This window comes from Nerophis lumbriciformis, linkage group LG01, assembly GCF_033978685.3.
Source record: "Nerophis lumbriciformis linkage group LG01, RoL_Nlum_v2.1, whole genome shotgun sequence".
NCBI lineage: Eukaryota > Metazoa > Chordata > Actinopteri > Syngnathiformes > Syngnathidae > Nerophis > Nerophis lumbriciformis.
The window spans coordinates 73420001-73444000 of NC_084548.2; the positions used below are offsets into that span (position 1 = coordinate 73420001).

General features: G+C 29.5%; 1 protein-coding gene across 8 annotated transcripts in view; it reads right to left on the minus strand.

The window, feature by feature from the left end:
• Positions 1 to 24000, minus strand: part of rapgef3 (Rap guanine nucleotide exchange factor (GEF) 3) — a 271955-nt gene that overhangs the window by 49266 nt on the left and 198689 nt on the right. For all 8 annotated transcript variants that reach the window (XM_061925660.2, XM_061925640.2, XM_061925650.2 and 5 more), the window contains 10 exons: positions 17440 to 17516; positions 12565 to 12711; positions 12358 to 12458; positions 10269 to 10357; positions 10111 to 10189; positions 9875 to 10025; positions 5668 to 5738; positions 5572 to 5602; positions 3790 to 3865; positions 3583 to 3720 (listed from right to left, as the gene is read on the minus strand). In XM_061925660.2, the coding sequence (XP_061781644.1) occupies positions 3583 to 3720; positions 3790 to 3865; positions 5572 to 5602; positions 5668 to 5738; positions 9875 to 10025; positions 10111 to 10189; positions 10269 to 10357; positions 12358 to 12458; positions 12565 to 12711; positions 17440 to 17516 (960 nt within the window). The remainder of the gene's footprint in view (positions 1 to 3582; positions 3721 to 3789; positions 3866 to 5571; positions 5603 to 5667; positions 5739 to 9874; positions 10026 to 10110; positions 10190 to 10268; positions 10358 to 12357; positions 12459 to 12564; positions 12712 to 17439; positions 17517 to 24000) is intronic.

Below are 24000 nucleotides of genomic sequence, written 5' to 3' on the forward strand. Positions count from 1 at the left end.
TTGAGGGCGGCGCCCTTAATGCCCACACAGTTCTCAAGACGAGTGATTAAGGTGGCGTGGTCGACGGTGTCGAACGCAGCAGACAGATCTAAAAGCACCAGGACAACATATTTACCAGAATCAGTGGACAGGAGGATATCGTTAAAAACTTTTAGAAGCGCTGACTCTGTGCTGTGGAGGGCTTTAAAACCGGACTGGAACAGCTCAGTGATACCATTATCCTCTAAGAAGGGCAGCAACTGACTGTAGACAACCTTCTCTAATATTTTGGAAATGTATGGAAGATTAGAGATAGGTCTGAAGTTAGAGAGGAGAGAGGGGTCGAGGCTGGGTTTTTTAAGTAGAGGTCGTACCACTGCATGTTTAAACTCTACTGGAACTATTCCAGAAGAGAGGCTACTATTGATAATGTTAAGGACACTTGATCCAATAGTAGCAAGTACCTCCTTAAACAGGCGAGGTGGGAGGGCATCTGCAGGAGAACCAGAGGGCTTCATATGACTAACTGTGTCACTTAAAAAAGAAAAGGACACCGGCTCAAACTGATGGAAAACAGAAGAGAAATGCAGGGGAACAGAAGGGTCATATGAAGGCTGAGATAGACTGGCTCTAGTTGACACAATTTTGTCAGTGAAAAAATGGAGACAATTTTCACAGAATTCAAAAGAAGCATCAAAACCAGCAGATTTGGGAGCATCAATGACAGTGTTAATAGTTTTAAACAGAACTCTGGGGTTGTTACAGTTAGAAGATATAATCTGAGATAGATATATATTCATTTCTGCTTTTACAGTCATCTGAAAGGAAAACAGGCTTTCTTTAAAAATGGCAAAGGACACATGCAGCCTGTCTTTTTTCCATTTTCTCTCTGCTCTTCTACATACGCAAATAGGTAAGTAGGTAGATATTGTCAGCAGGTTGGTAGGTATTGTAGGTACTTTATGTAAGTAATTAGATAGGTAAGTAGGTAGGTATTGTCAGCAGGTTGGTAGGTACTGTAGGTACTTTATGTAAGTAAGTAAATAGGTAAGTAGGTAGGTATTGTCAGCAGGTTGGTAGGTACTGTAGGTACTTTATGTAAGTAAGTAGATAGGTAAGTAGGTAGGTATTGTGAGTAGGTTGGTAGGTACTTTATGTAAGTAAGTAGATAGGTAAGTAGGTAGGTATTGTATGTATGTTGGTAGGTACTTTATGTAAGTAAGTAGATAGATAAGTAGGTAGGTATTTTAAGCAGGTTGGTAGGTACTTTATGTAAGTAAGTAGATAGGTAAGTAGGTAGGTATTGTCAGCAAGTTGGTAGGTATGATAGGTACTTTCTGCAAGTAAATAAATAGGTAAGTAGGTAGATATTGTCAGCAGGTTGGTAGGTACTGTAGGTACTTTATGCAAGTAAGTACATAGGTAAGTAGGTAGGTAAAGTCAGCAGGTTGGTAGGTACTGTAGGTACTTTATGTAAGTAAGTAGATAGGTAAGTAGGTAGGTATTGTCAGCAGGTTGGTAGGTACTGTAGGTACTTTATGTAAGTAAGTAGATAGGTAAGTAGGTAGGTATTGTGAGTAGGTTGGTAGGTACTGTAGGTACTTTATGTAAGTAAGTAGATAGGTAAGTAGGTAGGTAACTAGGTTTGTAGGTACTGTCGGTACTTTATGTAAGTAAGTAGATAGGTAGGTAAGTAGGTAGGTATTGTAAGTAGGTTGGTAGGTACTGTAGGTACTTTATGTAAGTAAGTAGATAGGTAAGTATTGTATGTAGGTTGGTAGGTACTGTAGGTACTTTATGTAAGTAAGTAGATAGGTAGGTAGGTATTGTAACTAGGTTGGTAGGTACTGTCAGTACTTTATGTAAGTAAGTAGATAGGTAAGTAGGTAGGTATTGTAAGTAGTAAGTATAAACAAACATTGATTGAATGATTGTATGTAGGTTGGTAGGTACTGTAGGTACTTTATGTAAGTAAGTAGATAGGTAGGTAAGTAGGTAGGTATTGTAAGTAGGTTGGTAGGTACTGTAGGTACTTTATGTAAGTAAGTAAATAGGTAAGTAGGTCGGTATTGTAAGTAGGTTGGTAGGTACTTTATGTAAGTAAGTAGATAGGTAGGTAAGTAGGTAGGTATTGTAAGTAGGTTGGTAGGTACTGTAGATACTTTATGTAAGTAAGTAGATAGGTAGGTAAGTAGGTAGGTATTGTAAGTAGGTTGGTAGGTACTGTAGGTACTTTATGTAAGTAAGTAGATAGGTAAGTAGGTAGGTATTGTAAGTAGGTTGGTAGGTACTGTAGGTACTTTATGCAAGTAAGTAGATAGGTAAGTAAGTAGGTCTTGTAGGTAGGTAGGTAGGTAGGTAGGTAGGTAGGTACTGTAGGTACTTTATGTAAGTAAGTAGATAGGTAAGTAGGTAGGTCTTGTATGTAGGTGCTGTAGGTACTTTATGTAAGTAAGTAGATAGGTAAGTAAGCAGGTCTTGTAGGTAGGTAGGTACTGTAGGTACTTTATGTAAGTAAGTAGATAGGTAAGTAGGTAGGTCTTGTATGTAGGTGCTGTAGGTACTTTATGTTAGTAAGTAGATAGGTACGTAAGTAGTTATTGTATGTAGGTACTTTATGTAAGTAAGTAGATAGGTGAGTAGGTAGGTATTGTAAGTAGGTTGGTAGGTACTTTATGTAAGTAAGTAGATAGGTAAGTATGTAGGTATTGTAAGTAGGTTGGTAGGTACTTTATGTAAGTAAGTAGATAGGTAGGTAAGTAGGTAGGTATTGTAAGTCAGTTGGTAGGTACTGTAGGTACTTTATGTAAGTAAGTAGATAGCTAAGTAGGTAGGTCTTGTATGTAGGTGCTGTAGGTACTGTAGGTACTTTATGTAAGTAAGTAGATAGCTAAGTAGGTAGGTCTTGTATGTAGGTGCTGTAGGTACTTTATGTAAGTAAGAAGGTTGGTAGGTACTTTATGTAAGTAAGTAGATAGGTAGGTAAGTAGGTAGGTATTGTAAGTAGGTTGGTAGGTACTGTAGGTACTTTATGTAAGTAAGTAGATAGCTAAGTAGGTAGGTCTTGTATGTAGGTGCTGTAGGTACTGTAGGTACTTTATGTAAGTAAGTAGATAGCTAAGTAGGTAGGTCTTGTATGTAGGTGCTGTAGGTACTTTATGTAAGTAAGTAGATAGGTACGTAAGTAGTTATTGTATGTAAGTACTGTAAGTAAGTAGATAAGTAAGTAGATAGGTAAGTAGGTAGGTAAGTAGGTAGGTAAGTAGGCAGGTAAGTAGGCAAGTAAGTAGATAGGTAAGTAGGTAGGTAAGTAGGTGGGTAAGTAAGTAAGTAGGTAGGTAAGTAGGTAGGTAAGTAAGTAGGTAGGTAAGTAGGTAGGTTAGTAGGTAGGTAAGTAGATAGGTAAGTAGGTAGGTAAGTAGGTAGGTAAGTAGGTAGGTAAGTAAGTAGGTAGGTAAGTAGGTAGGTAAGTAGGTAGGTAAGTAAGTAGGTAGGTAGGTAAGTAGGTAGGTAAGTAGGTAGGTAAGTAAGTAGGTAGGTAAGTAGGTAGACAGGTAGGTAGGTACTTTAACGGCGAGGAGAAGCCGCGGGCGTGACCCTCACCTCCCGCCGAGTTCATCTTGACCAGGACGTGATCTCCTCCGGGCTTGACCAGCGATGACATCACTTCCTGCACGCTGCTGTTGACGGGCAGCATCAGCGAGAGGTCCTGGTGGTCTGCCGTGTGGATCCGGTACAAGACTGTGGCACAAACACGCCAGTCAGCCTGGACGCCAAGAACTGTGGTGAGACTTGTCCTGGTCACCTGACCTTCATCCTGCGCTCTGATTGGCTGCAGCCCGCCTGCGGCCTCCTCGCCGTGTGGGAACCAGCTGAACGACTGCTTCTGTGGACAAACTTCTGGCTACTTACTCGACGTACTGGAAGTACATCGCTAAGTACTGTACATTAGTACTGTAGTAAGTACTCTAAGTACTGTAAACACATCGCTAAGTACTGTACATAAGTACTGTAGTAAGTACTGTACAGACTAGGTAAGTTCTGTACGTACTCTACATAAGTACTGTAGTAAGTACTGTACAGACTAGGTAAGTTCTGTACGTACTGTACATAAGTACTGTAGTAAGTACTGTACAGACCGTAGGTAAGTACTGTACAGACCGTAGGTAAGTTCTGTACGTACTGTACATAAGTATTCCAGTAAGTACTGTACAGACCGTAGGTACATTGCAAAGTACTGTGGGTACACAAGTACTGTAGGTAAGTTCTGTACGTACTCTACACAAGTACTCTAGTAAGTACTGTACGGACTGTAGATAAGTTCTGTACGTACTGTAGGTAGGTAGGTAAGTAAATAGGTAGATAAGTAGGCAAGTAAGTAAGTGTAAAGGTAAGTAGGTAAGCACTGCAGTTAGGTATGTACAGTAAGTAGGTTGATATTGTAGGTAGATAAGTAGGTATGTATTTTACAAAGGTAAGTAGATTGGTAAGTACTATATGTAAGTAAGTACAAACCCCCAAAAGCAGTGAAGTTGTCACGTTGTGTAAATGGTAAATAAAAACAAATCCTTTTCAACTTATATTCAATTGAATAGACTGCAAAGACAAGATATTTCATGTTCACACTGAGAAACTAATTTTTTTTTACCAGTGTGTTACATGGCCTTTCCTTTTAACAACACCCAGTAAAGGTTTGGGAACCGAGGAGACACATTTTTGAAGTGGAATTCTTTCCCATTCTTGCTTGATGTACAGCTTAAGTTGTTCAACAGTCTCCCTTCTCATATTTTAGCCTTCACACATTTTCAATGGGAGACAGGTCTGGACTGAAATAAGCAGGGGCGTCCATGAAAAAGACGTTGCTTGGATGGCAACATATGTTGCTCCAAAAGCTGTATGTACCTTTCAGCATTAATGGTGCCTTCACAGATACACTAATACACCCCCATACCGTCACACATGCTGCCTTTTCCACTTTGCACCCTAGAACAGCCCGGATGGTTCTTTTCCTCTTTGGTCCGGAGGACACCACGTCCACAGTTTCCGAAAAACAATTTGAAATGTGGACTCGTCAGACCACGGAACACTTTTTCCACTTTGCATGAGTCCATCTTTGATGAGCTCGGGCCCAGCGAAGCCGGCGGCGTTTCCGGGTGTTGTTGATAAATAACTTTGGCTTTGCATAGTAGAGATTTAACTTGCACTTACAGATGTAGCGACCAACTGTAGTTACTGACAGTGGGTTTTCTGAAGTGTTCCTGAGCCCACGTGGTGATATCCTTTACACACTGATGTGGCTTTTTGATGCAGTACCGCCTGAGGGATCCAAGGGTCATGGGCATTGATACCCAATCATGGCACCCACCTGTTCCCAATTAGCCTGTTCACCTGTGGGGTGTTCCAAATAAGTGTTTGATGAGCATTCCTCAGTCTTTTTTGCCACTCGTGCCAGCTTTTTTGAAACACGTTGCAGGCATCAAATTCCAGCGAATATATGTTTCTCAGTGTGAACATGAAATATCTTGTCTTTGTAGGTAGGTCTTATAAGAGGGTTGGTAGGTAAGTAGATAGGTAAATGAATAAAGTTCTTACCCTGCTCAAGGAGTGGTATCCATTCTCTAAGCTGCACGGTAGAAAGTTAATGAGTTAATGAACTCTGACATCTTGTTTGAAAGTCACTCTTCTTACACTCTGGTTCTTCTTCTGTCCCTCAGTTGTTCTTTCAGCCGCACGTCAGCACACATGTCCTTCTTCAGCTTCTGTTGGCAATTCACATTGGAATAAATGCTGCAATTAACTATCAATTAACGACCTATTTAGTTAAGTCTAGTCAATTAACTATCTAGTCAGATAACTATCTATTCAATTAACTATATATTCAGTTAACAATCCAACAAATTAACGATCCAGTCAATTAATGATCCAGTCAATTAACGATATAGTCAATTAATTATATAGTCAATTAGCTATCTAGTGAATTAACTAACTAGTCAATAAACAGTCTCGTCAATTAACTGTCTAACAATTTAACTATTCAATGAACTATCTAATCAATTAAATATCCAATGAATTAACAATCTATTCAGTTAACGATCCAATCAATTAAGGATCCAGTCAATTAGTCAATTCACTATCTAATCAATTAACCATCTATTCAATTAACTATCTAGTCAATAAACAATCTAATCAATTAACTGTGTATTCAGTTAATGATCCAATCAATTAATGATCCAGTCAATTAACAATCTAGTCAATTAACTATCTATTCAATAAACGGTGAAGTCAATTAACTATCGAATCAATTAACTATCTAGTCAATAAACTGTATAATCAATAAACCGTCTAATCAATTAACTATCTAGTTAATTAACTATCTAGTCAATTAACTGTCTAATCAATAAACTATCTAGTCAATTAACTGTCTAATCAATTAACTATCTAGTTGATTAACTATCTAATCAATTAACTATCTAGTCAATTAACTGTCTAATCAATTACCTATCTAGTCAATTAACTGTCTAATAAATTAACTATCTGGTCAAGTAACTATTAAATTAACTATCTAAACAATAAATGGTGTAGTAAATCAACTAATCAATTAACTATCTAGTCAATAAACTGTATAATCAATAAACTGTCTAATCAATTAACTATCTAGTTAATTAACTATCTACTAAATTAACTGTCTAATCAATTAACTATCTAGTTAATTAACTATCTAGTCAATTAACTGTCTAATCAATTAACTATCTAGTCAATTAACTGTCTAATTAATTAACTATCTCGTTGATTAACTATCTAATCAATTAACTATATAGTAAATTAATTGTCTAATCAATTACCTATCTAGTCAATTAACTGTCTAATAAATTAACTATCTGGTCAAGTAACTATCTATTAAATTAACTATCTAATCAATAAACGGTGTCGTACATAAACTATCTAATCAATTAACTATCTAGTCAATAAACTGCATAATCAATTAACATCTAGTTGATTAACTATCTAATCAATAAACTATCTAGTCAATTAACTGTCTAATCAATTAACTGTCTAATCAATTAACTGTCTAATTAATTAACTATCTAGTCAATAAACTGTATAATCAATTAACTATCTAGTCAATTAACTCTCTAATCAATTAACTATCTAGTCAATTAACTATCTAGTCAATTACCTGTCTAATCAATTAACTATCTAATCAATTAACTATCTAGTCAATTACCTGTCTAATCAATTAACTATCGAATCAATTAACTATCTAGTCAATTAACTGTCTAATCAATTACCTGTCTAGTCAATTAACTATCTAATAAATTAACTATCTGCTCAAGTAACTATTAAATTAACTATCTAATCAATAAATGGTGTAGTAAATAAACTATCTACTCAATTAACTATCTAGTCAATAAACTGTATAATCAATTAACATCTAGTTGATTAACTATCTAATCAATAAACTAGTCAATTAACTGTCTAATCAATTAGCTATATAATCACTCAACTATCTAGTCAATAAACTGTATAATCAATTAACTATCTAGTTGATTAACTATCTAATCAATTAACTGTCTAATCAATTAACTATCTAGTTAATTAACTATCTAGTCAATTAACTGTCTAATTAACTATCTAGTCAATTAACTGTCTAATCAATTAACTATCCAGTCAATTAACTGTCTAATCAATTAACTATCTAGTTGATTAACTATCTAATCAATTAACTATCTAGTCAATTAACTGTCTAATCAATTACCTATCTAGTCAATTAACTGTCTAATAAATTAACTATCTGGTCAAGTAACTATCTATTAAATTAACTATCTAATCAATAAATGGTGTAGTAAATAAACTATCTAATCAATTAACTATCTAATCAATAAACTGTATAATCAATTATTATCTAGTTGATTAACTATCTAATCAATAAACTATCTAGTCAATTAACTGTCTAATCAATTAACTGTCTAATAAATGAGCTATATAATCACTCAACTATCTAGTCAATAAACTGTATAATCAATTAACTATCTAGTTGATTAACTATCTAATCAATTAACTGTCTAATCAATTAACTATCTAGTTAATTAACTATCTAGTCAATTAACTGTCTAATTAACTAACTATCTAGTCAAATAACTGTCTAATCAATTAACTATCTAGTTGATTAACTATCTAATCAATTAACTATATAGTCAATTAACTGTCTAATCAATTACCTATCTAGTCAATTAACTGTCTAATAAATTAACTATCTGGTCAAGTAACTATCTATTAAATTAACTATCTAATCAATAAATGGTGTAGTAAATAAACTATCTAATCAATTAACTATCTAGTCAATACACTGTATAATCAATTAACATCTAGTTGATTAACTATCTAATCAATAAACTATCTAGTCAATTAACTGTCTAATCAATTAACTGTCTAATAAATTAGCTATCTAATCACTCAACTATCTAGTCAATAAACTGTATAATCAATTAACTATCTAGTTGATTAACTATCTAATCAATTAACTATCTAGTCAATTAACTCTCTAATCAAATAACTATCTAGTCAATTAACTGTCTAATTAATTAACTATCTAGTCAATGAACTGTCTAATCAATTAACTATCTAGTCAATTAACTATCTAGTTGATTAACTATCTAATCAATTAACTATATAGTCAATTAACTGTCGAATCAATTACCTATCTAGTCAATTAACTGTCTAATAAATTAACTATCTGGTCAAGTAACTATCTATTAAATTAACTAATCAATAAATGGTGTAGTAAATAAACTATCTAATCAATTAACTATCTAGTCAATAAACTGTATAATCAATTAACATCTAGTTGATTAACTATCTAATCAATAAACTATCTAGTCAATTAACTGTCTAATCAAATAACTGTCTAATCAATTAACTGTCTAATAAATTAGCTATCCAATCACTCAACTATCTAGTCAATAAACTGTATAATCAATTAACTATCTAGTTGATTAACTATCTAATCAATTAACTGTCTAATCAATTAACTATCTAGTCAAATAACTGTCTAATCAATTAACTATCTAAACAATTAACTGTGTAATCAATTAACTATCTAGTCAATTAACTATCTAGTTAATTAACTATCTAGTCAATTAACTGTCTAATCAATTAACTATCTAGTTAATTAACTATCTAGTCAGTTAACTGTCTAATTAATTAACTATCTGGTCAATTAACTGTCTAATAAATTAACTGTCTAATCAATTAACTATCTAGTCAATTAACTGTCTAATCAATTAACTATCTAGTTGATTAACTATCTAATCAATTAACTATATAGTCAATTAACTGTCTAATCAATTACCTATCTAGTCAATTAACTGTCTAATCAATTAACTATCTGGTCAAGTAACTATTAAATTAACTATCTAATCAATAAATGGTGTTGTAAATAAACTAATCAATTAACTATCTAGTCAATAAACGGTATAATCAATTAACATCTAGTTGATTAACTATCTAATCAATAAACTATCTAGTCAATTAACTGTCTAATCAATTAACTGTCTAATAAATTAGCTATCTAATCACTCAACTATCTAGTCAATTACCTGTCTAATCAATTAACTGTCGAATCAATTAACCATCTAATCAATTAACAAATCCATAAACTTTCTATTGCAACTATTTATTTAGTTAACGTCTCAAATGAAGTATGTAAGAGTCTGCTCTGCATGCTCTATAAATGGTTCCATTCATGTGCTGTACTGTTGTTTACAATCAACATGCTGACTCAGCAACGTGTCGCCATGACAACATTGTTGCTCATAAACCATCATGTGACCAAACAGGATTACATGTCAAAATAAACAGGAAGAGTTTTTAAAGGTAAAAAACAGAGTTCCCTCACCTCCAGGAAGGCGGAGGCGACGGGGTCTTCTCTCAGCAGGAGGCCGTAGAGCGCCACCCACTGGCCCATCAGCTTCACCACCTTCTGCCTGGCGGTGAGGACGTAGGCGGCCTTCTCCTGCTCCGAGCCCTCAGAGGGCCGCGCCTGGTAGGTGATTGGCGGGTCAAGCAAAAACGTGCAGGTTTGACGGACATTGCTGCTGCGCGGAAGGACATTGCTGCTGCGCGGAAGGATATTGTTGCTGCAGTGCGGCACACAGCTGGCTGGAGGGCATGAAGACTTTGTGGGTGAGCAGGAAGTCGCTCACGCAGGAATCTAGCGGCACACCACCGTGACCAACAATATCACAAAACAAGGACCAAAAAAATGAATAAAAAGGTTCTAAACTTCTCACCTGCTGCGTCGTTCCCGTTGGAGTCCAACTTCACGGTTTCGAGGAGGTGTTCTAGAATCTTCTCCGGTGTTCCTGACATCACCGTGTACCTGAATGACATATTTCACTGCACTTTTATTTCTGCAAGTCATATTTCAGTATTTAAAAAGTGAGGCACGTGATTTTATTTCACTTAATTATAACATTTCATAAAAATAAATGCATGCAATACTGTATCATTTGATGATGTAATAATATGCAATAAAATATTATTTTCATTTATTCCTATTTTAATAAGAAATAATATGTCAATATATATATATATATATGTAATATTTATTTTTATTAGTTTTGGATTAAGTATTATATTAATAATAATATAAAATAAAATAAACTATACAGTATGTACATATATTAAGGGAATTATTTTATAATATGTACACAAGATGTCATATTTATTGATATATTTTATTTTTTTAAATTACCAATTGGAAATTAAAACAGTGGAAACAACAAGAAAAATAACATCTACAAAATGTTTACATACATGAACATGGCATCAGAACAACTGTGTGAAATATTTTTACCAAATTTTAATCAAGTCATTTTTTTCAAAAAGCAACAAAAAAAACAAAAAACGAAAATTAAAGAAACAGGCTTTCCATAGAACAATATGTATTTTCACAGTATACAGTATATTTTGCCATATTTTTTTTGTCTTTTTGTACACAGGGCCGAATGGAACAAATTTAAATAAATACAAAAAAATCTTTAAATATTTACTTAAATGTGTCATTAATAATGATGGGAATGTAATATAAAAATGTGTTATTAAATGTGGCATTAAGTAGATTTAACTAATTATACGTTAAATAATTAATTATAAATGATTTATTTCATTATTCAATAAGTGACATTTAAATGATTGATTTCGTTATTCAAGAATTTAATTAATCATTTCATAATTCAAATAATTATTTTACAATTTAAAAAAAACTAAATTATTTTATGTGTCAGACCTAAGTCATAAAAAATAAATAAGTAAATAAAATATAAAATAAAACAAATACAAAATAAAAATGATACATACAGTATATATATTATTTTTAGTCATTATCAAAAAAATATATATAATAAACAAATTAAATATATATATATATATATATATATATATGTATATTTTATTTTTTTATTATTATTTTCTTAATAATGACTTAGGTCTGGCATAAAATAATTTAGTTTTTTTTAATAAATATATAAAATAAAATAAAATATAAATATTTATATACATATATAAATTAATATATATATTTTGTTTTTAGTCTTTTTTTTTAATTATACAATTTTTTAATATATATATATATATATTGTATTTTTTTTTACAAAATTGTTTTTCAATATATATATATAATTTTTGCAAATGTATTTATTTATTTTTAAATAATGACTTAGGTCTGACATAAAATATTTATATATATTTTTTAAATACATATATATACATATACATATACATGTATATACATATACATACATATATATATATATATATATATATATATATATGGACTTTTTTTTTTTTTGTCCCATTTCACTCTCCCTATTTTGGTTCGATTATCACATAACTCACACATAAACATAATGATTTATTTAGAGGTTCCAAGGGAAGATGAAGACATATGAAATGGCTGCTATATATATATATATATATATATATATATATATATATATATATATAAATATAATATATATATATATATATATATATATATATATATATATATATATATATATATATATATATATATAATTTTTGCAAATGTATTTATTTATTTTTAAATAATGACTTAGGTCTGACATAAAATATATATATATTTTTTAAATACATATATATACATATACATACATATACATATACATATATATATATATATATATATATATATATAAATGTATTTTTTTTTTGTCCCATTTCACCTTCCCTATTTTGGTTTGATTATCACATAAATCACACATAAACATAATGATTTATTTAGAAGTTCCAAGGGAAGATGAAGACATATGAAATGGCTGCTATTGAATATTTATTTTTGATGACAAAAAGTGTCCTCACTTGTTTCCTGCTCCTCCCTGCTCGGCCGAGTCGGCACGCTTTTCAAGCACCAGCACCGTCTTCCCGTGCTCCTCCAGTCGCACCGTGTTGGCCTCCACGTCCTGAAGTCCAACAAGGACAAGAAATCACCCGTTTTTCTCTTTCGGGTCACATGCAAGCTGGAGCCTACCCCAGCCGACTTTGGGGCGAGAAGATAGCAGTGCTGACCTTCAGAATGCGAATGAAGTCGTGTTTGTCCACACGCAGGAAGTGACAGTTGTCTTCCCGCAGGATGATGGTGGCGGCGCGTGGGGCGTCATTCAGCAAGGCCAGTTGCCCGAAGTCCTCGCCTTCGTGCAGCGTGGTCACCAGACCCTGCAGGCGCACACAAATTTGATTCCATTATTAAATTATATCAATTGTTTTAAGTAGACTGTCCATTTTACAGTAAAAGACAGTAAAAGAGACAAGTCGCCACCTCATCACAGGGCCAACACAGGTAGACGGACAACATTCACACACTAGGACCATTTAGTGTTGCCAATCAACCTATCCCCAGGTGCATGTCTTTGTTTTCTTATTTTTTTTAAATAATTGTTTTTAGGGGATTTTATTAATTGTATTTATTTTTATTTTTATAATTTTTTCTGGTTCATTATTATAAAATCTGGAGTAGTTCAGGCGTACACACATCAGCTACGGTCGTACAATTTTGTAGTCACATTTTTATGTTCTAATTGTTATTGTGGTTTTACTTATATATTCTTAATATTTATTAATTACTTTTTTTTTTTACATCGTGTATTTTTTTTCCTATTTCGTTAAAATACAACATTTTTTTAGGTGATTTTATTAATTGTATTTATTTTTATAATTTTTTTCGGGTTCATTATTATAAAATCAGGAGTAGTTCAGGCGTACACACATCAGCTATGGTCGTACAATTTTGTAGACACATTTTTATGTTCTAATTGTTATTGTGGTTTTACTTATACATTCTTAATATTTATTAATTACTTTTTTTTTTTACATAGTGTATTTTTTTTCCTATTTCATTAAAATACAAAACTTTTTAAGGTGATTTTATTAATTGTATTTATTTGTATTTTTATAATTTTTTTCGGGTTCATTATTATAAAATCTGGAGTAGTTCAGGCGTACACACATCAGATACGGTCGTACAATTTTGTAGTCACATTTTTATGTTCCAATTGTTATTGTGGTTTTAATTATATGTTCTTAATATTTATTAACTACTTATTTTTTACATAGTGTATTTTTTTCCTATTTTGTTAAAACATTTTTTTGGTGATTTTATTAATTGTATTTATTTTTATTTTTATAATTTTTTTCGGGTTCATTATTATAAAATCAGGAGTAGTTCAGGCGTACACACATCAGCTACGGTCGTACAATTTTGTAGTCACATTTTTATGTTCTAATTGTTATTGTGGTTTTACTTATACATTCTTAGTATTTATTAATTACTTTTTTTTTTACATAGTGTATTTTTTTTCCTATTTCGTTAAAATACAATTTTTTTTTAGGTGATTTTATTAATTGTATTTATTGTTATTATTTTTTTAATTTTTTCGGATTCATTATTCTATAATCAGGAGTAGTTCAGGCGTACACACATCAGCTACGGTCGTACAATTTTGTAGTCACATTTTTATGTTCTAATTGTTAATGTGGTTTTACTTATACATTCTTAATATTTATTAATTACTTATTTTTTTTACATAGTGTATTTTTTTTCCTATTTCGTTAAAATACAATTTTTTTTTAGGTGATTTTATTAATTGTATTTATTGTTATTATTTTTTTAATTTTTTCGGATTCATTATTCTATAATCAGGAGTAGTTCAGGCGTACACACATCAGCTATGGTCGTACAATTTTGTAGTCACATTTTTATGTTCTAATTGTTATTGTGGTTTTACTTATACGTTCTTAATATTTTTTAATTACTTATTTTTTACATAGTGTATTTTTTTCCCTATTTTGTTCAAACATTTTTTTAAGTGATTTTATTAATTGTATTTATTTTTATTTTTTATTATTTTTTCGGGTTCATTATTCTAAAATCTGGAGTAGTTCAGGCGTACACACATCAGCTACGGTCGTACAATTTTGTAGTCACATTTTTATGTTCTAATTGTTATTGTGGTTTTACTTATACATTCTTAATATTTATTAATTACTTTTTTTTTTTTACATAGTGTATTTTTTTTTCCTATTTCGTTAAAATACAACATTTTTTTTAGGTGATTTTATTAATTGTATTTATTTTTATTTTTTATAATTTTTTTCTGGTTCATTATTATAAAATCAGGAGTAGTTCAGGCGTACACACATCAGCTACGGTCGTACAATTTTGTAGTCACATTTTTATGTTGTAATTGTTATTGTGGTTTTACTTATACGTTCTTAATATTTATTAATTACTTCTTTTTTTTTACATAGTGTATTTTTTTCCCTATTTCGTTAAAATACAACATTTTTTTTAGGTGATTTTATTAATTGTATTTATTTTTATTTTTATAGTTTTTTTCGGGTTCATTGTTATAAAATCTGGAGTAGTTCAGGCGTACACACATCAGCTACGGTCGTACAATTTTGTAGTCACATTTTTATTTTCTAATTGTTATTGTGGTTTTACTTATATGTTCTTAATATTTATTAATTACTTATTTTTTTACATAGTGTATTTTTTTCCTATTTTGTTAAAACATTTTTTTAGGTGATTTTATTAATTGTATTTATTTTTATTATTTTTTTGGATTCATTATTCTATAATCTGGAGTAGTTCAGGCGTACACACATCAGCTACGGTCGTACAATTTTGTAGTCACATTTTTATGTTCTAATTGTTATTGTGGTTTTACTTATACATTCTTAATATTTATTAATTACTTCTTTTTTTTTTACATAGTGTATTTTTTTTCCTATTTCGTTAAAATACAACATTTTTTTAGGTGATTTTATTAATTGTATTTATTTTTATAATTTTTTTCGGGTTCATTATTATAAAATCTGGAGTAGTTCAGGCGTACACACATCAGCTACGGTCGTACAATTTTGAAGTCACATTTTTATGTTCTAATTGTTATTGTGGTTTTACTTATACATTCTTAATATTTATTAATTACTTATTTTTTACATAGTGTATTTTTTTCCTATTTCGTTAAAATACAAAAACATTTTAGGTGATTTTATTAATTGTATTTTTATTATTATAATTTTTTTCTGGTTCATTATTATAAAATCTGGAGTAGTTCAGGCGTACACACATCAGCTACGGTCGTACAATTTTGTAGTCACATTTTTATGTTCTAATTGTTATTGTGGTTTTACTTATACATTCTTAATATTTATTAATTACTTTTTTTTTTACATAGTGTATTTTTTTTCCTATTTCGTTAAAATTCAAAAAAATTTTTAGGTGATTTTATTAATTGTATTTATTTTTATTTTTATAATTTTTTTCGGCTTCATTATTCTATAATCTGGAGTAGTTCAGGCGTACACACATCAGCTACGGTCGTACAATTTTGTAGTCACATTTTTATGTTCTAATTGTTATTGTGGTTTTACTTATACATTCTTAATATTTATTAATTACTTTTTTTTTACATAGTGTATTTTTTTTCCTATTTCGTTAAAATACAACATTTTTTTAGGTGATTTTATTAATTGTATTTATTTTTATAACTTTTTCGGATTCATTATTCTATAATCTGGAGTAGTTCAGGCGTACACACATCAGCTATGGTCGTACAATTTTGTAGTCAAATTTTTATGTTCTAATTGTTATTGTGGTTTTACTTATACATTCTTAATATTTATCAATTACTTTTTTTTTTACATAGTGTATTTTTTTTCCTATTTCGTTAAAATACAACATTTTTTTAGGTGATTTTATTAATTGTATTTATTTTTATAATTTTTTTCGGGTTCATTATTATAAAATCTGGAGTAGTTCAGGCGTACACACATCAGCTACGGTCGTACAATTTTGAAGTCACATTTTTATGTTCTAATTGTTATTGTGGTTTTACTTATACATTCTTAATATTTATTAATTACTTATTTTTTACATAGTGTATTTTTTTCCTATTTCGTTAAAATACAAAAACATTTTAGGTGATTTTATTAATTGTATTTTTATTATTATAATTTTTTTCTGGTTCATTATTATAAAATCTGGAGTAGTTCAGGCGTACACACATCAGCTACGGTCGTACAATTTTGTAGTCACATTTTTATGTTCTAATTGTTATTGTGGTTTTACTTATACATTCTTAATATTTATTAATTACTTTTTTTTTTACATAGTGTATTTTTTTTCCTATTTCGTTAAAATTCAAAAAATTTTTTAGGTGATTTTATTAATTGTATTTATTTTTATTTTTATAATTTTTTTCGGCTTCATTATTCTATAATCTGGAGTAGTTCAGGCGTACACACATCAGCTACGGTCGTACAATTTTGTAGTCACATTTTTATGTTCTAATTGTTATTGTGGTTTTACTTATACATTCTTAATATTTATTAATTACTTTTTTTTTACATAGTGTATTTTTTTTCCTATTTCGTTAAAATACAACATTTTTTTAGGTGATTTTATTAATTGTATTTATTTTTATAACTTTTTCGGATTCATTATTCTATAATCTGGAGTAGTTCAGGCGTACACACATCAGCTATGGTCGTACAATTTTGTAGTCAAATTTTTATGTTCTAATTGTTATTGTGGTTTTACTTATACATTCTTAATATTTATCAATTACTTTTTTTTTTACATAGTGTATTTTTTTTCCTATTTCGTTAAAATACAACAATTTTTTAGGTGATTTTATTAATTGTATTTATTTTTATTTTTTATTATTTTTTCGGATTCATTATTCTATAATCAGGAGTAGTTCAGGCGTACACACATCAGCTATGGTCGTACATAAATACAATATTTGAACTTTTCCTTTGTGAGTTAAAAAAGTGAGAACCGATGATTTCTCCGCTGGCCGGGTATGGCTCCGGTGCCGCTTCCTGCTTTTCGCAAATTACAACTTGTGATTGGATTCTTGCTTGGACTGGACTTGCCTTCCCGTGGGTGATCACGTTGACGGAGCCTTTCCAGATGATGTACCAGGAAGTGCCCTTATCCCCCTGACTGAACACTGCAGGGCAAAGAAAAGTAAAAATAAGTGTCAAGTGTGAGTAGTCCATGTGTGCGGTCACATCATAAGGGAAGCAAGGCGTGATTACTTTTGTGGGTAAAGTTGCACTTTTTTAGCCCTCAGGCCTCAAACAGTGCCTCTCATCTTCAAGTGGAATGGAAATGATTCACTTTTACCACATCAAGTCTTGTCAACCTCAGATTCTTTGTTTATTGATATTTTCTTTATGACAAAACAGTTAACAAAATACAATAATAATAACACAATAAGAATTAAAACTGAAGGAATTGCGTGTGAATGCTACAATGCTGAAGTTGAAGTGAAATGCCGACAGAATGTAGTATGAATGTAAGAATAGTTTGAATGTCGGAATGGTTTGAATTTCCAGGAAAAATGGAATTTGGTTTAGAAATTGGGAATGTGTTAGTTTGAATGTCCAGGATGAGTGGAATGTGTTGATGTTGGAATGGTTTGAATAGATTGAAATATGTGGGAATTGTGCAACTTGGAAAAATGTCCCATTCATTTCAATAGGAACTTCCTGGAAATTTTAGAATTTTGGTTAAAAATAAATATCCTGCCTAAGTTCCTTGCCCTAAGTTCCTTGAGGCTTTAATAAATGATGGAATCCTTTAGGAACAAGGAATTCAAGTTCCAGGATGTATGAATGTTTGCAGGCGTCATCAGAACACCAGAAGGCATTTCCTAATTAGTGTACGTGTGTGTGTGTGTGTGTGTGTGTGTGTGTGTGTGTGTGTGTGTGTGTGTGTGTGTGTGTGTGTGTGTGTGTGTGTGTGTGCGCGTGTGTGTGTGCGTGTGTGTGCGTGTGTGTGTGTGTTCTTGTATTACTATCCTTCTTGAGACATGAAGAAGGAAAAGTATCTTCCATATGAGGAGGTGTGAACAAGTGATGACATAAATCATGGTCCCAATAACATTGCATCTAATAGACAATGTCTCATTTGGGGTGACATCTATCAAAATGAGGGTGGTCCAAAAAAGGAGGGATTTTTCAAATTGACAACATATGAAATAACAAGTGTGTGTAAGAAATTGAAATGCGTCCCCTTTAGCCAAAATCAATAAAAAATAAAAAATAAATATGTATATAGAGACATACTGTAATTACTTGAAGTAATTAATGATTTTTGATGAATTTTTTTTTTAGTAAAAGCAGTCTTTTTCTCACAAAGTGTCGACTTTTTTCTTATAAAATTGGGAACAATTTCTCATATTCTTTCTGTTTCTGTAATATTGCAATATTTTCTTGTAAAATGATTGCTTTTTTTTAATGTAAAATTATTACTTTTTTATGTAAAATGTTGACATTTGTCGTATAAAATTCAGACTTTTATCACAATATTGCCAATTTTTTTGTTGCTCTTGTAAAATAGTGACATTTTTGGAGTAAAATTATGACATTTGTCATAATTTTGCCGAGTAAGATTTATATTTTTATTATAATATTGCCAAAATTGCAAAGTTTTCTTATAAAATTGTGATTTTTGTCGCTTTTAAAAGTGCATAATGGTCAACATATGAAATAACAAGTGTGTGTAAAAATTTGAAATGTTCCCCCTCTGGCCAACATATGTAATAACAAGTGTGTGTAATAAATTGAAATGCGACCCCTTTGGCCAAAATTGCTTTAAAAAAATAAATACTTATATATATATATATATATATATATATATATATATATATATATATATATATATATATATATATATATATATATATATATATATATATATGTAGAGACATACTGTAATAACGAAATACATAATGAAGATTAAAATCCAATTACAAACAAAAAATTAAAAAATGAACTAAGTATTTTTCTCACAATGTGTCAACTTTTTTTTAAATAAATTTGGGAACAATTTTTCATATTCTTTCTGTTTCTGTAAAATTATTACTTCATTTTTTGGTGACATTTGTCATATAAAATTCAGACTGTTATCACAATATTGCCAATTTTTTTGTTGCTCTTGTAAAATAGTGACATTTTTGGAGTAAAATTATGACTTTTGTCATCATTTTGCCGAGTAAGATTTACATTATTATTATAATATTGCCAAAATTGTAAAGTTTTCTTATAAAATTGCGATTTTTGTTGCTTTTAAAAGTGCATAATGGTCAACATATGAAATAACAAGTGTGTGTAAAAATTTGAAGCGTTCCCCCTCTGGCCAATATATGTAATAACAAGTGTGCAATAAATTGAAATGCGACCCCTTTGGCCAAAATTGTTTTAAAAAAAAAATAAATAAAAAAAAAAAAATATATATATATATATATGTAGAGACATACTGTAATAACGAAATACATAATGAAGATTAAAATCCAATTACAAACAAAAAATAAAAATTTTTACTAAAAGCAGTATTTTTCTCACAATGTGTCAACTTTTTTTTAAATACATTTGGGAACAATTTTTCATATTCTTTCTGTTTCTGTAATATTGCAATATTTTCTTGTAAAATTATTACTTCATTTTTTTTTTAAGTAAAATTATTACTTTGGTGACATTTGTCATATAAAATTCTGACTGTTATCACAATATTACCAATTTTTGTTGTTGCTCTTGTAAAATAGTGACATTTTTGGAGTAAAACTATGACTTTTGTCATAATTTTGCCGAGTATGATTACGATTAATATTCTAATATTGCCAAAAGTGTAAAGTTTTTTTTTATAACATTTTGATTTTTGTCGCTTTTAAAAGTGCATAATGGTCAACATATGAAATAACAAGTGTGTGTAAAAAATTTGAAGTGTTCCCCCTCTGGCCAACATATGTAATAAGAAGTGTGTGTAATAAATTGAAATGCGCCCCCTTTGGCCAAAATTGTTTAAAAAAAATAAATACATATATATATATATATATATATATATATATATATATATATATATATATATATATATATATATATATATATATATATATATATGTAGAGACATACTGTAATAACAAAATAAATAATGAAGATTAAAATCCAATTACAAACAAAAAATAAAAAAATGAACTAAGTATTTTTCTCACAATGTGTCAACTTTTTTTTAAATAAATTTGTGAACAATTTTTCATATTCTTTCTGTTTCTGTAAAATTATTACTTTGGTGACATTTGTCATATAAAATTCTGACTGTTATCACAATATCGCCAATTTTTGTTGTTGCTCTTGTAAAATAGTGAAATTTTTGGAGTAAAACTATGACTTCTGTCATAATTTTGCAGAGTAAGATTCCGATTATTATTCTAATATTGCCAAAAGTGTAAAGTTTTTTTTATAAAATTGTGACTTTTGTCGCTTTTAAAAGTGCTCCCCCTCTGGTCAACATATGGAATAACAAGTGTGTGTAAGAAATTGAAATGCGCCCCCTTTAGCCAAACTCAATAAAAAAAAATTAATACATATGTATATAGAGACATACTGTAATTACTTGAAGTAATTAATGAAGATTAAAAACCAATTACAAACAAAAAATTAAAAACATTTTTTAGTAAAAGCAGTCTTTTTGTCACAATGTGTCGACTTTTTTCTTATAAAATTGGGAACAATTTCTCATATTCTTTCTGTTTCTGTAATATTGCAATATTTTCTTGTAAAATTATTGCTTTTTTTAATGTAAAATGATTACTTTTTTATGTAAAATGTTGACATTTGTCATATAAAATTCAGACTTTTATCACAATATTGCCAATTTTTTTGTTGCTCTTGTAAAATAGTGACATTTCTGCAGCAAAATTATGACTTTGCCGAGTAAGATTTGGATTATTATTATAATATTGGCAAAATTGCAAAGTTTTCTTATAAAATTGTGATTTTTGTCGCTTTTAAAAGTGCATAATGGTCAACATATGAAATAACAAGTGTGTGTAATAAATTGAAATGCGCCCCCTTTGGCCACAATTGTTTAAAACAAATAAATACATATATATATATATATATATATATATATATATATATATATATATATATATATATATATAGAGAGAGAGAGAGAGAGAGAGAGAGAGAGAGAGAGAGAGAGAGAGAGAGAGAGACATACTGTAATAACGAAGTAAATAATGAAGATTAAAATCCAATTACAAACAAAAAATAAAAAAATTAACTATAAGCAGTATTTTTCTCACAAAGTGTCAACTTTTTTTTAAATACATTTGGGAACCATTTTTCATATTCTTTCTGTTTCTGTAATATTGCAATATTTTCTTGTAAAATTATTACTTCATTTTTTTTAATGTAAAATTATTGCTTTGGTGACATTTGTCATATAAAATTCTGACTGTTATCACAATATTGCCAATTTTTGTTGTTGTTCTTGTAAAATAGTGACATTTTTGTAGTAAAACTATGACTTTTGTCATCATTTTGCCGAGTAAGATTACGATTAATATTCTAATATTGCCAAAAGTGTAAAGTTTTTTTTATAAAATTGTGACTTTTGTCGCTTTTAAAAGTGCCCCCCCCACTGGTCAACATATGGAATAACAAGTGTGTGTAAGAAATTGAAATGCGCCCCCTTTAGCCAAAATCAATAAAAAAAATTACTAAATATGTATATAAAGACATACTGTAATTATTTGAAGTAATAAATGAAGATTAAAAACCAATTACAAACAAAAAAAATTTTTTTTTTTTAGTAAAAGCAGTCTTTTTCTCACAATGTGTCGACTTTTTTCTTATAAAATTGGGAACAATTTCTCATATTCTTTCTGTTTCTGTAATATTGTGATATTTTCTTGTAAAATTATTGCTTTTTTTTAATGTAAAATGATTACTTTTTAATGTAAAATGTTGACATTTGTCATATAAAATTCAGACTTTTATCACAATATTGCCAATTTTTTTGTTGCTCTTGTAAAATAGTGACATTTCTGCAGTAAAATTATGACTTTTGTCATAATTTTGCAGAATAAGATTTGGATTATTATTATAATATTGGCAAAATTGCAAAGTTTTCTTATAAAATTGTGATTTTTGTCGCTTTTAAAAGTGCATAATGGTCAACATATGAAATAACAAGTGTGTGTAAAAATGTGAAGTGTTCCCCCTCTGGCCAACATATGTAATAACAAGTGTGTGTAATAAATTGAAATGCGCCCCCTTTGACCAAAATTGTTTAAAACAAATAAATATATATGTATATATATATATATATATATATATATATATATATATATATATATATATATATATATATGTAGAGACATACTGTAATAACGAAATACATAATGAAGATTAAAATCCAATTACAAACAAAAAATAAAAAAATCAACTATAAGCAGTATTTTTCTCACAATGTGTCAACTTTTTTTTAAATACATTTGGGAACCATTTTTCATATTCTTTCTGTTTCTGTAATATTGCAATATTTTCTTGTAAAATTATTACTTCATTTTTTTTTTAATGTAAAATTATTACTTTGGTGACATTTGTCATATAAAATTCAGACTGTTATCACAATATTGCCAATTTTTGTTGTTGCTCTTGTAAAATAGTGACATTTTTGGAGTAAAACTATGACTTTTGTCATAATTTTGCCGAGTAAGATTACGATTATTATTCTAATATTGCCAAAAGTGTAAAGTTTTTTTTAATACAATTTTGATTTTTGTCGCTTTTAAAAGTGCATAATGGTCAACATATGAAATAACAAGTGTGTGTAAAAAATTTGAAGTGTTCCCCCTCTGGCCAACATATGTAATAACAAGTGTGTGTAATAAATTGAAATGCGACCCCTTTGACCAAAATTGTTTAAAAAAAAAAAATACTTATATATATATATATATATATATATATATATATATATATATGTAGAGACACTGTAATAACGACGTAAATAATGAAGATTCAAATCCAATTACAAACAAAAAATTAAAAAATGAACTAAGTATTTTTCTCACAATGTGTCAACTTTTTTTTAAATAAATTTGGGAACAATTTTTCATATTCTTTCTGTTTCTGTAAAATTATTACTTTGGTGACATTTGTCATATAAAATTCAGACTGTTATCACAATATTGCCAATTTTTGTTGTTGCTCTTGTAAAATAGTGACATTTTTGGAGTAAAACTATGACTTTTGTCATAATTTTGCCGAGTAAGATTACGATTAATATTCTAATATTGCCAAAAGTGTAAAGTTTTTTTTATAAAATTGTGACTTTTGTCAACATATGAAATAACAAGTTTGTGTAAAAATTTGAAGTGCTCTCCCTCTGGCCAACATATGAAATAACAAGTGTGTGTAAGAAATTGAAATGTGGCACCATTGGCCACAATTGTTTAAAATATGATTTTAAAAGTATGTAAAATTATTACTTTGGTGACATTTGTCATATAAAATTCTGACTGCTATCACAATATTGCCAATTTTTGTCCTTGTAAAATAGTGACATTTTTGGAGTAAAACTATGACTTTTGTCATAATTTTGCAGAGTAAGATTCCGATTATTATTCTAATATTGCCAAAATT